General features: G+C 36.1%; 1 protein-coding gene and 1 pseudogene across 3 annotated transcripts in view; one reads left to right on the top strand and one right to left on the bottom strand.

Moving 5' to 3' along the window:
- CUNH11orf65 (chromosome unknown C11orf65 homolog) overlaps positions 1-21,168 on the top strand; it is a 93,813-nt gene that overhangs the window by 17,725 nt on the left and 54,920 nt on the right. The window contains exons 1-2 of one of the 3 annotated variants that reach the window (XR_004679951.1): positions 9,564-9,644; positions 18,976-19,068. Coding sequence is in view for 1 of the 3 variants with exons in the window: in XM_035008862.1 (XP_034864753.1) it covers positions 9,564-9,644 (81 nt within the window). In the remaining 2 variants the exon portion in view is untranslated. Of the gene's footprint in view, positions 1-9,554; positions 9,645-18,975; positions 19,815-21,168 lie in introns of those variants that run through there. The other 2 variants (XR_004679950.1, XM_035008862.1) reach the window with 2 other exon arrangements.
- Positions 10,871-11,092, bottom strand: LOC118013590 (annotated as a pseudogene).

Raw genomic sequence — 21,168 nt, 5'->3', positions numbered from 1 at the left:
ATTTCATTCAGCTTTGTGCTCAAAACAATAATAAATTAATATAATATGTAAAATTTTTAGCCTTCTCTTCAATAAGTATTTATTCAAAACAGTTTTTAATTGCTGTATGATATTAATGAAATGTTAAAATCTGCCTCTCATTCCCAACACCCGCCCTACTAAGCCCCATCCAAACAAGGAGACTGAAGTCAGAGTAAGAACTCGAGCAAGATTAAGACCCTTACAATTGGCGTCTGGTATATGTACGTGGGTTTCAGGGACTGCTCTATAGGTGCCAGTTTCTAGAACGTTAGGCACAAAATCAGCTGAATGTAACTCCTGGGCCTGATCCTAAGACTAAATCAAGATTAGAGCCATTTTCAGTGGTGAGGAACCTTTTAAAAATTTGTTTCCAGTACGTGGGCCATCACTTTTATAAAGTGAAAGTGACTTCCTAGAGAAAGGAAAACAAACAACAAAGATGTACCATAGAAACTATAATCCCACTGATGGTGTGTTTGTGTACCGCAGAGTGTCACATTGCTGCAGGACTTTCTGACCACTCTCGGTTTCTTTATTTCATCTGGTAACATGCAATTCAGAGGCTGGCGTGGGTCTGTGAGCCACACTCACAGTAGCTCTTAGAGATCCACCCACAGAAGATCCACCCTGACCCCTTTTGTCCTACCACTCCCGACTTTCGGGTCAAGCCTGCAACGAGTTGTCCTGCTGATGACAAACTAATTTTTTAACAACTCTTCTTATTATTCAAGTAATATATGTTCATTGTAGAAGTAAGCAAAACAACCATTTAAAATTCTTCCTTAATTCTATCACCACTGTTAACATTCAAATTCATACATAGTTATACACATGTGTGCACATATCCACATATGTCACTTTATACCTTAAGTCACTGAGCCTTGTTAACAGATTATCACAGTTTAATTACTGGAGAGATTATTAATAGATCCACAGTAGTCCTTATGTCTGATTTATGTTTAGTTTTTCATTTTTGTAAGGCCTAGAAGTGAAGCACTCTCATAGAATGTTTATACGTGTAAATTGATCAGTGTTTTTGAGGAGAGGATGGCAGTATCAGAATTTTAATGTGCATACTCCATTCCTTTTCTTTTATGTACTTTTTAAGATTGTTAACAGGAGGAGGGGCGGGGGGGCAGGGGGAGAGAGTATCTCAAGCAGACTCCCCTCTGAGCAGTAGAGCCCAGCTCGGGGCTCCATCTCACAACCCTGAAATCATGACCTGAGCCAAAACCAAGAGTCGGATGCTTAACCAACTGAGCCACCCAGGAGCACCCCCACTTCTTTAAATGCAGTTATGTATATTTGAACTACATGCACATCATAAAATCAAAATCACAGTATGAAAGAGTATACTGAAATAAAACCTCCTTTTTATTCCTATCTGATGAAAATGGTTGTTCATGTACCCAAATATATGTATAAGGGTAGTCATTTTGTAACTGTAACAGCAAAAAATAGAAACTATTCAATACTGTTCAGTACTAAAGAGTAAATAAATTATGATATATTCAGGAATACTGTGCAACTATAAAGAGTGAGGAAGACCTATATGCAGTAACATGGAAAAGTCTCCCAACACATACTGTTATGTAAAGAAAGCAGAAAATATGTATAGTTTCATCATATTGATGAAAACAAACCTGTGTGTGGGGGGTGTGTATATACACATATATGGGTGTACATGTATATATATATATTTTTTTTTAATATATGTATAATTTAAATATATACATTTAAATTTTAAATATATAAGAAAAGATCTGGAAGAGTCACACATCTATTAATGGATAAAGATAACCTTTGAAGAGAGGACTGGTCTAGAAGAAATGGAGATGGAGGATTTTAACTTTTACTCTATTCTGTATTTGGAATTTTTACTATAAGAATGTATGTGTGTCGTTTATATAATAACTTTTAAAGTAACTAAATCTAGACAGTAGTATGAATAATTTTGGATTTTAAACAGTAAGGAGATATTAAATAAGGAATGATATTTACACATTCTTCTAATGCCATTTAAATATTGCCCTAATTCTATGTTTGTGAATAACCAATAACTGTATTCTCTATTTTGACCAGTGAAAAAGAACATGGACAGGAAAACATGAATAATGAATCAAGATGACCACTGTTTCAAAATTCAGTATAATTATTTTTCTATTTTTTCCTCACATTTCAAAGTTCAAATTTTTGTATGATTTTTAAAAATGATGATAAATCACAGATGGCAAAGTTATCATCTGTATTTATTTCTCTTAATGATAGAAATAGGAACAGTATCCTTAAAAATTATTAAAGCTGATTATCACGCTATTCACAAAGAAAACTTTTTTTTTTTTCCTTAAGTGTCCTGAAATACACTGATAAACTATACTTCGTTTCTTCTCCACCTGCTGGCTAAGAAGAGTGTATCTCAAAATACTATCCTTTGACACAAATTAGCAAACATTACAGTATTCCTTACTTAATTTGTGCTAATAGTTATCTGTAAATTGTGAGAATGATTTGCTTAAAATGTTCAGTTACATCAGTTTTTAAACCAGAAAAATGCACATGGATAGTTCCTATTTTTAAAAATAATTTGTATTATAATAAAAGATACAATGCATTGAGTAGTTACAGTGCTCGTTGCTTCACCTGTATTACCTAATTTAATCCTCCTAATTCTATGAGATAGGTACTATTATGAGTCCCCATATTTCACAGATGAGGAACTGAAGTTGGAATAAGTTAAATAACTTACCCAAGATCACACAGCTAAGTATGAGGTAGAATTTTTTAAATATTTAAAGCCCCATGGGGCGCCTAGGTGGCTCAGTGGTTAAGCATCTGCCTTCTGCTCAGGTCATGAGCCCTGAATTGGTCTCCTCCACTCAGCGGGGTGTCTGCTTCCCCCTCTGACCCTCCCCTCTCTTATGCTTTCTCTCTCTCGCTGTCTCCCAAATAAATAAAATCTTAAAAAAAAAAAAGATTTAAACCCCCATTTTTCTCACTTTAGACCCACAGACTTAACCTGTATCCCCATGCCTCCTATAGTATTAAAACTATTTGAAGAGAAAGAAAAAAATTATACATTGTTTTTCATAGAGCACTTTCTCCCTATTGTTAAAAATATCCATTTTTTTAAAACTCAACAGTACATACAGTCAGGAAGAAGACATCTTTAGTTTTAAGCCTAAAAATAAACATCAAAAGAAAATAACAAAGAAAATATTTTTTTCTTTAATTTTTCCTATAAATGGCATATCTGGTAGAGAATTTTTCTCTTGGTCTTTGTCTCTCTAAATACAATGCATGTATTAGTTAATGTCTGTTATATATTTAAATACTTCAGGGATTGGGAATTTATAAATCCTTATAAATTCCACATTTTACGAGCAACAGTTCAGGATTTTAAAATTTTGAGCAGAATTTATTCTCTTAGTTTGGACTATGATAAAGCATCTCAGAACCGTATTGCTGTTATAAATATAATGGATAACAGTATTTATACTGTGAAGTGTTAATAACAGAGATTAAGTAAAACCCATGTTTATCCCTGTGTCCAGTGCAGGACCCTTTTTTTTTTCTTTTTATTTAACTATTGGAGCATTGTGTCCTTTATAATGTAACCTCACAGAATTTTGACACTGAAAGTGCCTTTGGAGTTAATTTATTGCAGTGCTTTTATTTTACAGCTAATGAAACTGAAGCCTAAAGATGTTGGGCTGTTTGTCTAAGGTTACATTAAGTAGCAGTAGGAACTAAAGCTAAACCACATGGGCAGTCTGTCAGTTCAGTAGTCTTCATTCTATGGTTCCATGTACAAAAACTATCAAAAACAGTGCGTTACTTACAAAGCTTATGTATAGCTTGTATTTCCTCTCCTTATGTATACCGACAACAAATAGAATTGTTGTACATAATTTACATAACCTAGAGAAAGAAAATTCCTGAGTACACTTTTCTGATAACATTGGAGCAATATTGGAACGGTTTCATTATTGACCTAATCAGTCATTCAATTTTGAATGATATCCTTTTTTAGGATAATAAATGCTTAAGCAGTATGAGAAAGAATTGAGCTTACTACAAATTTTTTATGTATGGTAAAATACGCAAAAAGCAATATTAACCATCTTAACCACTTGTGAGTGTCCAGTTCATTGGTATTAAATACATTCATAATGTTGTGCAGCCGTCACCACCATCAATCTCCATAACTCTTTTCATCTTGTAGAACTGAAACCCATACCCATTAAACCATAACCAACCTGTACCCCCACCATGCCACTGGCAACCACCATTCTACTTTCTGTCTATGATTTTGACTTCTGTAAGTATCTCATATAGGTAAAATCATACATTATTTGTCTTTTTTTTTTTAAGATTTTATTTATTTGACAGACACAGTGAGAGAGGGAACACAAGCAGGGGGAGTGGGAGAGGGAGAAGCTGGCTCCTCGTGGAACAGGGAGCCCCATGCGGGGCGTGATCCCAGGACCCTGGGATCATGACCTGAGCTGAAGGCAGACGCTTAACGACTGAGCCACCCAGGCACCCCTGGAATTTGTCAGTTTCATCAGGTTATCAAACATGACTATAAACTATGACTCATTGTTCATAGTACTGTAGAATCAGTAGTAATGTCCTCATCTCCTTTCTAAATTACCAAAAGTAATTTTTTTCTCCATCCATCTAACTAAAGATTTGCCAATTTGGGTGATCTTTTCAAAGAATCATCTTTAATTTCATTGATTTACTCTATTGTTTTTATGTTCTCTATTTCTTTTATGTCTGTTCTAATCTTCTTCTAGCTCTGGGTTTAGTTTGTTTTCTTTTACTAGGTCTGTAAGTTGTAGTTAGATATTGATTTGAGATCTTTCTTTTTTTTAATGGGTATATAGTTCTAAGTTTCCCTCTTAACACTGCTTTCACTGCTTTCTGTAAGTTTTGATACATTGTGTTTTAGTTTTCATTTTCCTAATTTCCCATGTAATTTCTTTGATCCATTGATTGTTTAGGAGTATGTTATTTAATTTCCACAAATGTGTAAATTTACCTGTTGTTGGTTTCTAACTTCATCCTGTTGTGCTTTGATAAGATACTTTGTATGATAACTGTCTTTCAAAATACATTGAGACATAATTTGTGGCCAAATATATGGTCTGACCTAGAAAATGTCCCTCGTGCACTTGAGAAGAATGTGAATGCTGCTATTATTTGGTAGAATGTTCTGTGTTTGTTAGATCAAATTGATTTATTGTGTTGTTCAAGTCCTCTATTTCCTTATTTATTTCTGTCTGGTTATTCTGTCCATTATTGAGAATGGGGTATTGAAATCTGCAACTGTTATAGTAAAGCTATATATGTCTATGGCATATATATATTCCTCAATTCTGTCATTTTTTGCTTCATATATTTTGCTGGTCTATTATTAGATGCATAAATGTTTGTTATATTTTCTTACTTCATTGAATCTTTTGTTAATGCATAATGTCCTTTGTCTTTTTTAAACTTTTTTGATTTAAAGTCTATTTTGTCTGACATTAAGATAGCCACCACTCCTTTCTTTTGGTTACTATTTGCATGGAATATCTTTTTCCATCTTTTCACTTTCAGTCTATTTGTGTCTTTGAATCTAATGTGAGTCTATTTTACATAGCATATAGTTGGATTCTGTGGTGGTTTTTTTTGTTGTTTTTTTAAAGATTTTATTTATTTGCGAGAGAGACAATGAGAGACAGAGAGCATGAGAGGGAGGAGGGTCAGAGGGAGAAGCAGACTCCCTGCTGAGCAGGGAGCCTGATGTGGGACTCGATCCCGGGACTCCAGGATCACGACCTGAGCCGAAGGCAGTCGCCTAACCAACTGAGCCACCCAGGCGCCCCTGGATTCTGTGTTTTTATCCATGCTGCAAATCTCTGTATTTTGATTGGAGAGTTTAATCCATTTACATTTAAAGTAATTACTGAGGAGGGCCTTACTTCTGTCTTTGCTATTTGTTTTCTATATGCTTTATAACTTTTTTAAAAAAGATTTTATTTATTTGTCAGAGAGAGAGAGAGTGAGTGAGCACTAGCAGGGGGAGCAGCAGGCTCCCCGCTGAGCAGGGAGGCTGATGCAGAACTCAATCCCAGGACCCTGGGATCATGACCTGAAGGCAGACACTTAACCAACTGAGCCACCCAGGCATCCCTGCTTTATAACTTTTAAATCATTTCCTGCATTACTGTCTTCTTTTGTGTTTAGTTGATTTTTTTAGTGAAACACTTAAATTAATTTCTCATATCCTTTTGTGTATACTCTGTAGCTGTTTCCTTTGTGGTTACCATGGGGATTACATTTAACATCCTAAAGTTAAAGCACTCCATTGTGGATTTATGCCAGTTTAACTCCATTAACATACAAAACTCCTCTTTTACAGCTCCATCCCAACTCCTTTTAATTGTTGATGTTACAAAATTACATTTTTATACATTGTGTGCCCCCAAAACACAATCTAATATTTTAAATATACTTGTCTTTTAAATTAAACAGTATGTGGAATTACAAACCAAAGTTACCATAATTCTAGTTTTTAGAATTATAATTTTAAAAAATATATTGTTCTGGGCGCCTGGGTGGCTCAGTTGGTTAAGCGACTGCCTTCAGCTCAGGTCATGATCCTGGAGTCCCGGGATTGAGTCCCGCATCAGGCTCCCTGCTCGGCAGGGAGTCTGCTGCTCCCTCTGACCCTCCTCCCTCTTGTGCTCTCTGTCGCTCATTCTCTCTCTCGCAAATAAATAAATAAAATAAAATAAAATAAAAAATAAATAAAAAGTAAATAAAAAATATATTGTTCTCTTAAATCATGTAAAAACCAAAAAATAGTTACAAATTATTACAATAATATTAGCTTTTATAACTGCCCATTTATTTACTTTTAATGAAATTTCTATTTCTTCATATAACTTTGAGTTACTGTCAAGTGTCCTTTCATTTTTTCCTGCAGGATTCTCTTGAACATTTCTTGCAGAACAGGTCTAGTAGCAATGAACTCTTATAGCTTTTGTTTATCTGGGAATGCTTAATTTCTCCCTTACTCTCAAAGAGCAGGTTTGCTAGATATAGGATTCTTGGCTTGTATTTTTTTGTTGTTGTTAAGCAGTTTAAATATATTGACCCACTGTCTTCTGGCCTCCAAAGTTTCTGATGACAAATCTGTTAATATATTAAAAATTCCTTGTATGTCATGAATCACTTCTCTCTTGTTGTTTTCAAGAGTTTCTCTTTATCTTTGGCTTTCAAAAGTTTAATTATAATGTGTCTTGGTGTGGATGTATCTTTGAGTTGATCTTGGAGTCTGTTGAGCTTCTGGGATGTTGATATTCATGTATTTCATCAAATTTGGCATTTTTCAGCCAGTATTTCTTGAGATACCTTCTCTTCCCCCTTCTTTTTCTCTTCTCCTTCTGGCACTCCCACAATGTGCATGTTGGTCTGCTTACTGGTGTACCATAGGTCTCTTAGGCTCTATTTACTTTTATTCAATCTTTTTTCTTTCTCAGACTTGACAGTTTCCTTCGGTTTATCTTCAAGTATGCTGATTATTTCTTCTGCCTGCTCAACTCTGCTTTTGAATCCCACTAATAAATTGATCCTTTCAGTTATTCTACTATTCAGCTTCAGAGTTTCTATTTGGTCTCTTTTTAGGTTTTGTTTCTTTATTGATATTTCCATTTTGTGCATCATTTCTTCAATTTCTCCACATCTTCCTTCAGTTTTTTGAGCATCTTTAAAACAGTGTTTTAAGGTCTTTGTCTAGTAGATCTGCCATCAGGTCTTTTTCAGTCTCAGTTTCTGTTGATTTATTTTTTTCCTTGAATGAGCCATTATTTTGTGTTTCTTTATATGCCTTATAATTTTTTGTTGAAAAGTGGAAATTTGAATTTAATAATGCAGGTACTCTGGAAATGAGCTTCTTTCCTTTCCTCAGAGTTTACTGTGTTGTTTGTGTATGTGTGTGTTTTCTTTTTTTTTTTTTAATTGCTGTAGACTGTTTCCATAGCTTACAAGGATCAGTTAAGGATCAGCCAGAATTGTAAACTTAAGGTCTTCTCAGTTTTCTGAGTCTGTGCCTTTACCTGGAAATGACTGGTCACTTTCTAATTTTCTCTCTCTTTGTAGTTATTTTTGAATGTCCTAGTTTTGAATGCCTGGCCCCCAAAGGGGGAAAGGAGAACAATGTAAAGGGAAGGAAAAACCCTTTAAGTTCCCTGGAAGTTGCCAGATGGGAAGGGCTTGCAACAATGGTGGAAGGTGGAGGTACAGCACCAATGACTGCCCTCCTGTTTGTCTGCACCTCTGTAATCAGAAGCAGCAACCAACAATCCCAACACAGATCTCCTGTATTTCCAGGACAGAGTCCTTTTTCTCCACCCCTCTCCCACAAGCTGTGTGCAGGTTGTTCCAGGAACGTGTACGCAGCTGCTGCTGCTGGGGCTGAGGTAAGGGAGTGGATAGCTAGGACTGGGCTAAGAGCCAGAATTGACCAGAGTTAACAGGAGTTTACCCCCCAAGCCTTCCCCTGGAAGTTGCAAGCCTTCAATAGAGTCCAAAGTTCCAAATATTTACATTAGATTTGGCCAGTGCAGTTGTCTAGATGGGGAGACAGATTCCTGGTGCTTCCTTAGTCCACTTTCTTCCCAGGATCCTCTCTGTCTGCTGCAACTTTTTAAAGGACTCCTAAACTATGACTTTCTGACTTCTCCCATTACTTATTTATTCACAGTATTAATAAAAATTATGGCTAGAACTAGTGATTTTGTTTTGCATCTTAGTAGTCAGGCTTCATCTCTTTTTCTGGCAATTTAATGCATGATTTATTAATTTGTCAGCACATTTACGAGTTACAAAGTAAGAAAAATTCTATAATCATCTCTAACTCTAGGTTAGGAGCCTGGATAAATTTGGGATGAAACTGTCATTGTGCATGTTGATTAAGAAAAGCTTATTTGGGAGCACCTGGGTGGCTCAGTCAATTAAGCATCTGCCTGTGCCTCAGGACATGATCTGGGATCAAGCCCCATGTTGGGCTCCCTACTTAACCTGCTTTTCCTTCTCCCTTTGCTGTTCCCCCACTTGTGCTCACTCGCTCTCTCTCTCTCTGTCAAATAAATAAATAAAAATCTTTAAAAAAAAGCGCTATTTGAAGTCATTGAATGGGGACATGAAAGGTCATGGATTTTCAAGAGAAACTGACATGGGTTTAATACTGGCTTAGTCAATCACTATTTGACCTTAGGTCTTGAAGTGCAGTCTCATCTCTAACACAAGCAAATTGGCAAAATCTGCTCTGCAAGATTGTTGTTTAAATTAGAAAAAGAAACAAATTGGAGCATATAAGGCAATCAATAGTAGGTAACAATTTTTATTTTTATTAAAATTATTTTTATACCAAATCTCACCAGTATTATTTCCTTTACTCAACTTCTGTTTTTCTTGAATTCTAATGAGTTTCATAATGGAGTTTATAAAGAAATTTTGAACATACCCTTGTTTTATTTTAGGACTTTCAAATGCCTTGGAAAGAGGAGTCAGAACTTACAGAGAGGGATAAAGCTGCCAGAATCATTCAGAAGGCCTGGAAATGTTTCCTTGTGAGTTTATTTTTTGCACCTTGATAGCAATATAATTTATATATAATAAGGTTCACCTGTTGAAAGTGTACAGTTCAATAGTTTTTAGTATATTTACGGATTTGTGTACCACCCTTTGCTTTAAAAGCACACATTTTTTAGAAGTTAAAAAACTTAACATTAATTAGTTATCTTGTTAGCCTCACAAATCCTTACTGAGCTCCTGGTCAGGGCCAGTCACTTCGATAATGGCTATGATCAACAAAAGTATCACTACTAGGGTTATTTGGCTTTAACCTCTAAAATTTTATTTCTTGACTTGGGAATCAGGTTTTTGAATGGGTGTTAGGGATACATTAAATATTTAATTAATTATTAAATATTTATTGAGTACCTACTTTTGAAGACAATGTTTAATAATAAACTGTGTCTGAATTAATATACTTATTTATCATGCTTTAGTGTGGGTATGGCTGGTCCCACTGGTGTAAGGAATATTCCGAGTTGATTCACCTGGTTGGGTGAGAGCCAACAGCTAAGATGACTCTACTCTTTCCTCTGTGATAGCAGTAACACTGTCTGTGTTTGATAATTTTGTGTGACGTGGCATGGCTGCTTCTAGCACACCAGAATACCTTTGTATTGGCTCATTAAGTCTTGCTAAATAGCTTCCATTATTTGTTTCTTTTGCCTCTTTCAAATCCATAAAACCCATAACTATCGATTTCCAATACTAAAATAATAATTTGCTTTTAAAATCTATTCCTTTGATGGTTTCTATTAGCCTACTTGTTAACTAGACTTAAGCTTTTCTGTTATTTGTAACTTCCTTTATCCCACATCCAAATCCAACCAGACACATTACTTTGTATGCCTTTTATATTCCTAGCACTGCGTGAGGCACTTTACAGTACCTCCTTGCCCTTAAGGAGTTTCAGTAGAGAAGCCCTGTAGATAAACAGACAAGCGTGTGTATGTGTATTTCATTTCATTTTTTTTTTTTTTAAGATTTTATTTATTCATGAGAGACAGAGAGAGGCAGAGGGAGAAGCAGGCTCCCCACTGAGTAGGGAGCCCGATGAGGGACTCAACCCCAGGACCCTGGGATCATGATCTGAGCTGAAGGCAGATGCTTCACTGACTGAGCCACCCAGGCGCCCTGTGTATGTGTATTTTAAAAAGATGGTAGACTGAGCATACATTTTCACTTTTTGTCCCTGCAGAACCCTATTGAAATGACAGTAGACAGAAAGTTAACCCATACCAGAGAGAAGGGAGTTCATGAGCAGATTAATTTTATCTCATTTTTGGAAAACCAAAAATAGGATAGAACTGTGTAGAAGACTTGCCTCGACACACATCAGAGGGGCTCCAGTGAGAGAGCTGGTTTGTCACTGGGACCCTAGAAAGGATATCAATTCTGAGTTAGCAATTTACACTTGATCTTAGCCAAAAGGCCAAGAAGCGATTTGGAGTTAGCAATTTAAAAGATCTGGCAGGAGAATGACCGTAGGCACTACTTGGTTACTTGGTTACATACAAGGTTACTGGTATGCAGTGTAGCTGTGACAGATGTCCGTGCTGTCACTTCAAGCCCCAAAGCTACAGGTAAATGGATATTTACCATTGGTCAAAAAATTTGCTTGTAGATGGATATTTACTATTAGGGGGAAAACCCTGATGGCTTATCTCTTTTGTAAAAAATTAAGTGAACTATTTATTGGGAAAAGCTAATTCTATTGTGGATTTGGCACTACACGTAAAAGTCTCTTAATTTTAGTATTTGAAAGACACCGTGCTTGATTGCTGGCTACCTAACCATACTCCCCCCCCCCCACCGAGAATCTATTGATTATCTTATTCCACCCACATTACAAAGCTCCCAGACCATCTTCCCATTCATATGTGACAACGATGGGAAAATGGAGACTTACAAAAAAGCTCGGGATACTCCGACTAGTTCCTTGGAAAAATTGACATAGACCTTCATTCTTAAGTATTAATGCACAATCAAGGATCAACTGATATTTAAGGGAAATCAATGATATAAAAAAAAGATTTAGAAAATTAAAAAAATGAAATAAAAATGGTGATCAGTTTAGATAAGATCAGTATGTTGAATGTCTCTAAGCAGGTTGTATCGGAAGATAAAATGGTACCCCTGCAACAGAAGGTATGACTGCACAGTTGCATTTAAAAAGTGGTTAGAAACTGAAGAGAAGCTAACCATGAAAGTCATGGAACCATAATAGTTCTGAGATTCAAAGAGAATACATTTGATCTTAAGTCTAGAAACATTCTGCTTCAAGTGGCTCAGAGGATGACTTCTAAATAAGGATGCCAATTTTAACACATTACGTGGCCTTATAAATGACTAATCTGCATAGTCAAACTAATGTAAATCAAGGCATTTTCTCACATTTGAATATTTTAAATAAAAATAATATATATTTCATTAAGTAAAATAATGTAGGAGACCTTATAAATAAAAGCACTTCTTTTACCCTCTCGTACTCTTCTCTACCCTCATATCCTAAAGGGAACCACTTTTAACTGTTTTTTGTTTTAGATCTTGTAGTAGTTATTTCTGTGTTTCTGCATAATATTCTTGTATAATTATTTTTTATTTATCAACTTTATAAGTGACCCGTTGACTTTCTGCAAAGATAATTGAGAGCTTATCTTGCTTATCCCTTACACAGCCTTGCCTATCTCCCCTCCCAGTATCATATATGATTATTTTTTAGTTCCTCTATTTGTTACCTTACTTCTTTAAAGAATATTTAAACCTTTGTTTCTTTTTTTTTTTTTTAAGATTTCATTTATTTATTTGACAGAGACAGAGATAGCGAGAGAGGGAACACAAGCAGCAGGAGTGGGAGAGGGAGAGCAGGCTTCCCGCCGAGGAGGGAGCCTGATGTGGGGCTCGATCCCAGGACCCTGGGATCATGACCTGAGCTGAAGGCAAACGCTTAATGACTGAGCCACCCAGGCGCCCTTAAACCTTTGTTCCTTGTTCCATCATGCTAACATAAGATTATGTGACTTATGATGTATGATGAGGATATAAATATCCCTACCCCTCCTTTTCTTTTTTACCTGTCCTCCCAATCTTCAAATCCCCAAATCCCATTACATCCACTATTACACTGTCAACATTCACTTTGAGGAGTCTCTCATATATCCTGAACAGAAGTCCTTTATTGAATACGTGTGTTGTAGATATTTTCTTCAGACTGGCCTCATTGCATTCTTAAAGGTGTTTTTTGATAATGACAAATCTTTAATTTTCGTTAAATCCAATTTATCACTTGTTCTTTATAGTTAGTGTTTTCTGTGTCCTGTATAAGAAATGTTTGCCTAGGGGCGCCTGGGTGGCTCAGTCAGCTGTGTCCAACTCCTGAGTTCGGCTCAGATCATGATCTCCGAGTAGTGAGAGCAAGCCTCATGTTGGGCTCCGCACTCACAGTGGAGTCTGCTTGAGATGCTCTCTCTCCCTCTGCCCTCCCCTCTGCATGCTGTCTTTCTCTCTGTCAAATAAGTAAATAAATCTTTAAAAAAAAAAGTTTACCTAAAGAGGTGACAATATCAAAATGGCAACATAGGTCATTCTCAACTTCAGTCCCCCTCACAAGAAGACCAACTAACAACTATCCATAGAAAGCACTCTTGTGAAAATCCCAGAGCCCAGGACCAGAGAGAAGAGGAAGGACCACATTAGAAGGATAAGAGGAGGGGTTTCACTTTGATCACATCACCAGGCACAAGGCAGCCCTGAGGAGCCCACTGGGCCTTTCCTTTCTCCAGTGGGGAAAGAGATCCCAAGGTGGACACCCAACTCACCCAGGACAGTATTACTTGTCAAATATATTGAAATAAATCTGGGGGAAATGTTTATGTAACCTGAAGCCAGAAGATATTTTCCTTATATTTTTTCTAGAGGCTTAATTGCTTTAGTTGTAGATTGAGATCTAGTATCCATCTCAAATTAATGTTTGTGATGATGAGAGGTATGGACAAAGTTCATTTTTGTCTTTATGGATAACCAAATGATTAAGTACCTTTTACTGAAAATACCATTCTTCCCATAGTAAATTGCGGGAGTGTCTTTTCTATCGTCTCTGTTCAGTTGCATGGGTCTATTTGTCTTTATTTGAATCAATACCACACTGTCTCAGTAACTGTAGCTCTATCAGGCACTACAGTCCTCCAATTTTGATGTTCTTCATGATTGTCATAGCTATTCTAGGGCTTTTGCATTTCCATGTAAATAGTAGAATCAATTCATTAATTTTTGCAAAAATTATTGTGGAGATTATATAATTGGTATTGAATCAGTAGATCAATTTGGGAGAAAACTGATATTTTTCTACACTGAGTTTTCATGAACATGGTGCATATCTTTATTTATTAGATCTTTAAATTTTTTTCTCCATAATGTTTTGTAGTTTGCAGTGTAGAAGTCTTAAACATCTTTCATTTAACTTCTGGGTACTTGGCATTTCTTGATGCTGCTGTAAGTGGTATTATTTTTAAATTTTATTTTCTAGTTCATTTCTAGTTTATAGAAATATAGTTTATTTTTATTTGCCAGCCTAATGTGCACTTATTATTTCTAATTGCTTTTTTATAGATTCCTTTGGATTTTCCACTTAAGCATGTCATCCTTGAATGACAACTTTTATTTTTTCTTTGCAAACTTTATACCTTTTATTTCTTTATTGCACTGATCAGACCCTCCAGTGCAAGATTGAATAGAAGCAGTAATTATGGCATTCTTGCCCTTTTGTTGAACGCTGAAGGCATGTAATATTCCACCATCAGCTAAGATGTTACCTGTAGTTTTTTTGTGAAAACTTATCATCAGTTTGGGGAATTTAACTTTATTCCTAGTTTGCTTTTTATTCTTGTTGTTATGAAAACTCTGGGTGTTGAATTTTATCAAATGCTTTTGCTGCATTTACTGTATGATCATATGGTCTGTCTTCATTCTTCCCATGTGGTGAATTTCATTGCTTGATATTCAAACGTTAAACCAACCTTGTATTCCTGGAATAAATTCCACTTCACTCTGATGTATTATTACCCTTTTTGATATATCCTGGATTTGATCTGCTAAACTTTATTGACACAAATGAACAAACCTTTTAGAATTTCTAGGAAAAAAAGAGAGTTTCATTCAAGTCCAAGTTAGGACAGCTGCCCTGGATACACAGTCTTTACAAAGAAGAGAGTGCTTTGGTAAGGGAGAACATTTGGTGTAAGGTTATATACATTTTATACATAAAGAGTTACAAATTATTAGACAAAGAACATTTTAGAAAGTTGTAGACCTTATCTTAAGTTTCTAATATATGCAGGGCTGTAGACTTCAGTCTTACAGGAACCAGGGAAGTTTCTTCCTTTTTCTTTTATGTTCAGAATGCTCCTTCCTGGTTATTTTCTTTAATGAAGCAGATATACAGTGTGTGCTCAGGGAAGAAATAGAATCCATGCTTTGAAGTTTTGCCTAGTCATTTTCACCTTGGTAAATGTTAAAGTATAGCCTCCCCTGGAGTCCAGGAATAGGACCCACAAGCATTAAAAGTTGAAAATTTCCTTTATCAACTTTAATTTAGGATTTTTGCATATTTGCTCATGAATGTAATTTTTCTTTTTTGTCATATACTTCCCAGATCTTGATATCAAGATTATGCTAGCCTCATAAAGGGAATTGGGAAGTATTCTTTCTGTTATATTATCTGAAAGAATTTGTGCGATTAATGCTATTTCTTCTATAAATATTTGGGAGAATACACTAGCAAAACATTGTGTGCTAGGAGTTTTCTTTATGAGAGGTTTCTAATTAGGGATCCCATTTCTTTAATAATACGGGACTGTTCAAAACTGTATTTCTTCTTATGCCCATTTTGATGTTACTTTTCAAGGAATCTGTCCATTTTCTTAAAATTGTCAAATTTATTTGCCTAAAGTTGTTTATAATCTCCTCTCACTGTACTTTTAATGTCTGTAAGATTGGGATGGTATTTCTCATATCTGTTTTCTATTTTTCTACATCTGTCTTAATCTTTAAAAAAAAAAACAACCCTGGTTTTTGGCTTTGTGGGTTTTCTCTATTTTAACTCTACATTTCATTAACTGCTGATCTTTATTGTGTTTTCCTTCATCTTTTGAGGGAGTTTGGTTTGCTGTTCTGTTTCACACTTCTTGAGATGGAACATTAGATCTTAGATTTTATACATTTATTCTTTTTTAATAATATATGTATTTAAAGCATTTAAATTCTCCCTGAACATTCCCTTAGATGTATCCCACAGGTTTTGATATGTCATATATTTATTACATTTCAATTTAACATATTTTATAATTTCCATTGTGATTTTTTTGACCCATGATTGATTGATTTTAAAGATTTTATTTTTAAGTAATCTTTCCACCCAACATGGGGCTCAAACTCACAACCCCAAGATCAAGAGTTGCATGCTCTACCAACTGAGCCAGCTTGGTGTTGCTTATAGGTGCCTGGGTGGCTCAGTGGGTTAAGTGACTGCCTTCAGCTCAGGTCATGATCTCAGGGTCCTGGGATCAAGCCCCGCATTGGGCTCCTTGCTTAGTTGGGAGTCTGCTTCTCTCTCTCCCTCTGCCCCTCCCCTTGCTTGTGTTCTCTCTCTCAGATAAATAAGTAAATTTTTTTTTAAAAGTATGTTGCTTAATTACCAAATATTTAGGAGTTTTCTAATTACCTTTCTGTTGCTGATTTCTGGTTTAATTCCACTGAAGCCGGTTATTTATATGATTTTAATAACTTGAAATTTGTTGAAACTTGCCTGGCTTGAAGTCTATTTTTGTAAATGTTCCATGTGAACTTGAGGAAAAAATGTATTCTGACATTATTTAGGTCAAACTTTGGTAGCTGTCTTAATCCATTTGGGCTGCACTACAATAGACTGGGTAGATTATAAATAACAGAAATATATTTCTTACAGTTCTGGAGTCTGGAAAGTCTAAAATCATGGCACCAGCAGATTTGGTGTCTGGGAAGGACCTGCTTTCTAGTTCATAGGTGAACAGTTGTCTTCTTGCTATGTCCTCATGTGGTGGGAGGGGTGAGGGATCTCTCTGAGGCCTCTTTTCTTTTCTTTCTTTCTTTTTTTTTTTTTTAAGAGAAAAGGGAGGGGCAAATGGAGAGGGAGAGAGAGAATCTTATGCAGGCTCCACACTCAGCATAGAGCCCAACACAGGGCTTGATCTCACAACCCTGAGATCATGACCTGAGCTGAAATCAAGAGATGCTTAACCAACTGAGCCACCAAGGCACCCCTGAAGTAACCATATGGTTTTTATCCTCTCTCTTGTAGATGTGATATGTCACGCTGATTGATTTGTGAATGTTGAATCACCTTTGCAACCCAGAAATAAATCTCACTTAATCATTTTGAATCATTTTTTAAATTTATTCTTGGATTCAGTTTGCTAATATTTTGTTGAGAATATTTGCATCTGTTCATCAGAGATATTAGACTGTAGTTCTCTTTTTTAGCAATGTCTGTTTGGTTTTGATATCAAGGTAATGCTGGCCTCATAGAATGAATTTGGAAGTTTTCTTTCTCTTCTATCTTTTTGGAATAGTTTAAGAAAAATAGGTATTAACTCTTCTTTAAATATTTGGTAGAATTTGCCTGTTAAGCCATCTGGCCCTGGGACTTTTGTTTTTTGGGAGTTTTTTGATTACTGATTCAGTTTCTTTGGTGGTTATCAGTCTTCACATTTTTTGTTTCATGTTTCAGTTTTGGGAGGATATATGTTTCTAGGAATTTCTCCATTTCTTCTAGGTTGTCCAATTTGTTGACATATAGTTTTTCATAATATTCTCTTATAATCCTTTGTATTTCTGTGCTGTTGGTTATTTCTCCTTTCTCGTTTCTGATTTTGTTTGAGTCTTCTCTCTCTCCCTTTCTTTCTTTTTTGTTTTTTTTTTTGTTTTTTTTTTAAGATTTTATTTATTTATTTGAGACAGAATGAGAAAGAGAGCACATGAGAGGGGGGAGGGTCAGAGGGAGGAGCAGACTCCCTGCAGAGCAGGGAGCCTGATGCGGGACTTGACCCTGGGACTCCAGGATCATGACCTGAGCCGAAGGCAGTCGCTTAACCAACTGAGCCACCCAGGCGCCCCTGTTTTGTTTTTTTTTAATGAGTCTGGCTAAAGGTTTATCAATTTTATTGATCTTTTCAAAGAACCAGCTCCTGGTTTCATTGATCTGTTGTACTGCTTTTTTTTTTTTTCTGCAGGTTTTAAAACTTTTTATTTGTGTATTTAAAAAATTGTGCATTCCAATCATTAAAATCACTTGAACAACAGCAACAACAAAAAGGCATTTTACAGCCTGCAGGACATGTTGGACCAGCTTTCACTGTCATCCCACCCAGCTTCTTTGTTCACCAACATACAAGTTCTTTTCCTTCCCTGCCAGCCAGACAGGCAGATGGGAATGGCAGGTGCCATCTTTGTCAGCTGATGTGAGCTGCACCTTTTCCACAGACAACTGCAGTGGGGCTTCAGATTGTCATATTGGTGCTGTGGGTTACTTCAGTTTGAGTTGATTTGATTTGATGTAAGCATACTGGGGCAGCAGGGCAAGTTTACCAAGAGTTACTAAGGGCTTTTGGGGGCATAGGGTAAAAGGAGAATGTTACCAAAGAAATAGTTTTCTGAGATAGAAGAATTGTTTGGAGTCATCTGACTAAATACTGTGCTAACATGAATAGTAGATTGGGTTTGTAAATCAATGGCATTACTACAGGACCGAGGTTTCTGGAATGATAATAAGATAATAATTATTTAGTGCTTTCTTGTGCCAGAAGTTGTTTTAAGTGCTTTACAAATATTAACTCATTAATTCCTCACCATAGCTGTATGAGATATCCGTGTCATTCCGGTTGTTTGGATGAGAAACTGAGTGGAGAAGCTAAGCAGCTTGTCCACTGTCACACTAACAGTTCAACCCAGATAATGCTATGCCGTACTCAATGTTCTTAACCAGTAGGCTGTTTTGTCTTTTTCCTGGTTTACTCTGGAGTACATAGAAGTGACTCCACCAACATTCTGGGTATTTTATTTATAGTTGCTAATGATGTAGTTCCAAAGTTAAGGGTAAAACTCTGTGAGAATAAAACCAGTATTTCCTAGCTTGCCAAAGCAAACCCTGAGTGGATAATATTTCTAAAATCTAGTTTACATGCATAAAGTCTATTTTATGGTTCTTACTCATTTTGCCCTGGTTAGGCACAAAGCTTAACTTAGAGGTAGAAAATCCAGTTTTGACCATAGAATCTTATGTGCTTGAACCTTTAGAATGTCGCTATATTCCAACACTATAAAAGACTGATTGATATCAGAAGACAAGGAGAGCCACGTCAGATAGTGAAATATATTGATCCTAAAGAGGTGAGGATGTTATTTATTCATACAGCATCTGTTTTTTCCCTTCAAAATGTGTGACTGCTTTATAAATGGGCTTATATGTGTTTCTTTTAAAAAACTTTATCTTGAAGTGTGACACACACATAGAAAAGTTCATAAAACATAAATGTGTAGCTCAGTGAATCATCACAAACAATCCCCCATGTAACCATCACCCAGATCAGAGTCTCACACTTCAGACCCCTGCCTTCCGGTGCTCTGCACATCTCGGCCAACTCCCTGCTCCCAAGAGGCAACCACTATTTTGAATTGAAGCTTTGTTTTTTTGTTTTGTTTTGTTTTGTTTTTTTCAGTCTTCTCTATTTTTGAACCGTATGTAAATAGAATCCTCTGGTGCACTTCTGTATCTTACCATTCAGCATTGCATTCGTGTGGCTGAATTTTATTCATTTTCTAAAAAATAATGACAGTTATTTCATTTTATGAATATACTGCTGTTTATTCGTTCTACAGTTGATTGACATTTGTATTGTTTTTTCCAGTTTGAGTCTGTTACAAAGACTGCTTTTGGGAATATTCTTATTCATCTGTCCTGTGCACATGTATACAAATTTCTACTCCACCCAGAAATGGAATTTCAGACTCTTTTCCAAAGTTACTGTACAATTTGTGTTAACCATCATCAATCTTTTGGAATTCTTGGTGTTCTGCATCATTACCAGTGCTTAATATTATCAGCTTTTTAGGGACAGTCCTCCCTTTAGGCATACTTAAATTTTTGGTCCCAGCGCCTTCATTCTTAGTTCTCAATCTGAGGCTTCAGGCCCCTGTGCTGTCCCACTCTGAGTCAGTCCTCGCAGACTCTCCTCCCTCAATCTCCTCGCTACCCCCTACCCCACACAGTCACGCCTCAGAGTTTTGAAAGTTGGGACTCCCTAACAGTGAGAGGACACTCGTGTCTGCTCCACTTCACTCTCAAACGCTGCAGCCCTGGGTGGGGAGGGGGGAAATGACCAGGTGGAATCCTTGCCTCCTCCAGTGTTAGGGGCTCCAACTCTTACTTAGTACCATTACAGTAAGTGATTAAAAGCTTTCTTTCCCTTTCTGCTTGTTTCCTTCATTGGCTCTTCTGACACCCGACAGCTCAACGACCATCCTCCCAGATCAGCTGAGCTCTTGACATTTTTTTTCGTGTCTTCTATGTGTGTATTGTCTCTTATTTTTCTGGGCTTTAAGCAGTTCTTTATATATTTTTCACACAAGCCCTTTGTCCGTTCTCTGTGCTGCACAAATCATTTTTCATTATATGATTTGACTTGTCACTCTTAAGATGGGCTTCCCACTGTTTTTTTTTTTTTTTTTTTACCACGAAAAACATCAAACATAGACAGAAGTAGAAAGAATAAAGTAATAAACCACATGTACCCATCCCCTAACTTCAACAATTACCAATTCACAGCCAGTCCTGCTTCATCTACATTTCCACCCTCTTTCCCCAATCCCTAGGTTAATATTTTGAAACAAGACTGTCTTTTGGTGAACAGAGTTCTTAATTTTAATGTAGTTTAAATTATCAACCCTTTTGTATATGGTTGGTGCTTTTTATAAACTTCACCAACCCTGAAGTCATGAAAGAATTTTCCTATATTATATATAACCTTTATTGATTGGCCTTTCATATTTAGATCTGCAGTACACCTTCTATGTTGATATTTTGTATATGGTGTGAGGTAGAAGTCACTTTCATATTCTTCCATATAGATATCCAAATGATGAAACACTATTTATTAAAAAGATAGTCCTTTCTCCACTGCTCTCCATGCCACTTTTATCATAAATCAAGTAACCATTTTTGTATGGGTCTGTTTATGCATTTTCTGTTCTTTTCCATAGTCTATTTTTCTACCCTTGTCATAATTACTATAGGTTTATATTATTACAGGTTTATAACAAGTGTATTATATGGTAGAGAAGTACTCCCATTTTGTAATTCTTCAAGAAGACACTTCCAGGCTATTGTTGGATGCTTTGTATTTCCATGTAAATTTTAGAATTAAGTTGTCAGTTTACACACATAAAATCCTCCACCATCAGGAAAATAGTAGACTAGGGAGCACTAAGAAT

The sequence above is a fragment of the Mirounga leonina genome, unplaced genomic scaffold (genome assembly GCF_011800145.1).
Source record: "Mirounga leonina isolate KUSES-001 unplaced genomic scaffold, KU_Mleo_1.0 Mir_153, whole genome shotgun sequence".
Taxonomy (NCBI): Eukaryota; Metazoa; Chordata; class Mammalia; order Carnivora; family Phocidae; genus Mirounga; species Mirounga leonina.
The sequence above is the reverse complement of the archived record's forward strand: the minus strand, read 5'-3'. Positions and strand labels throughout refer to the sequence as shown.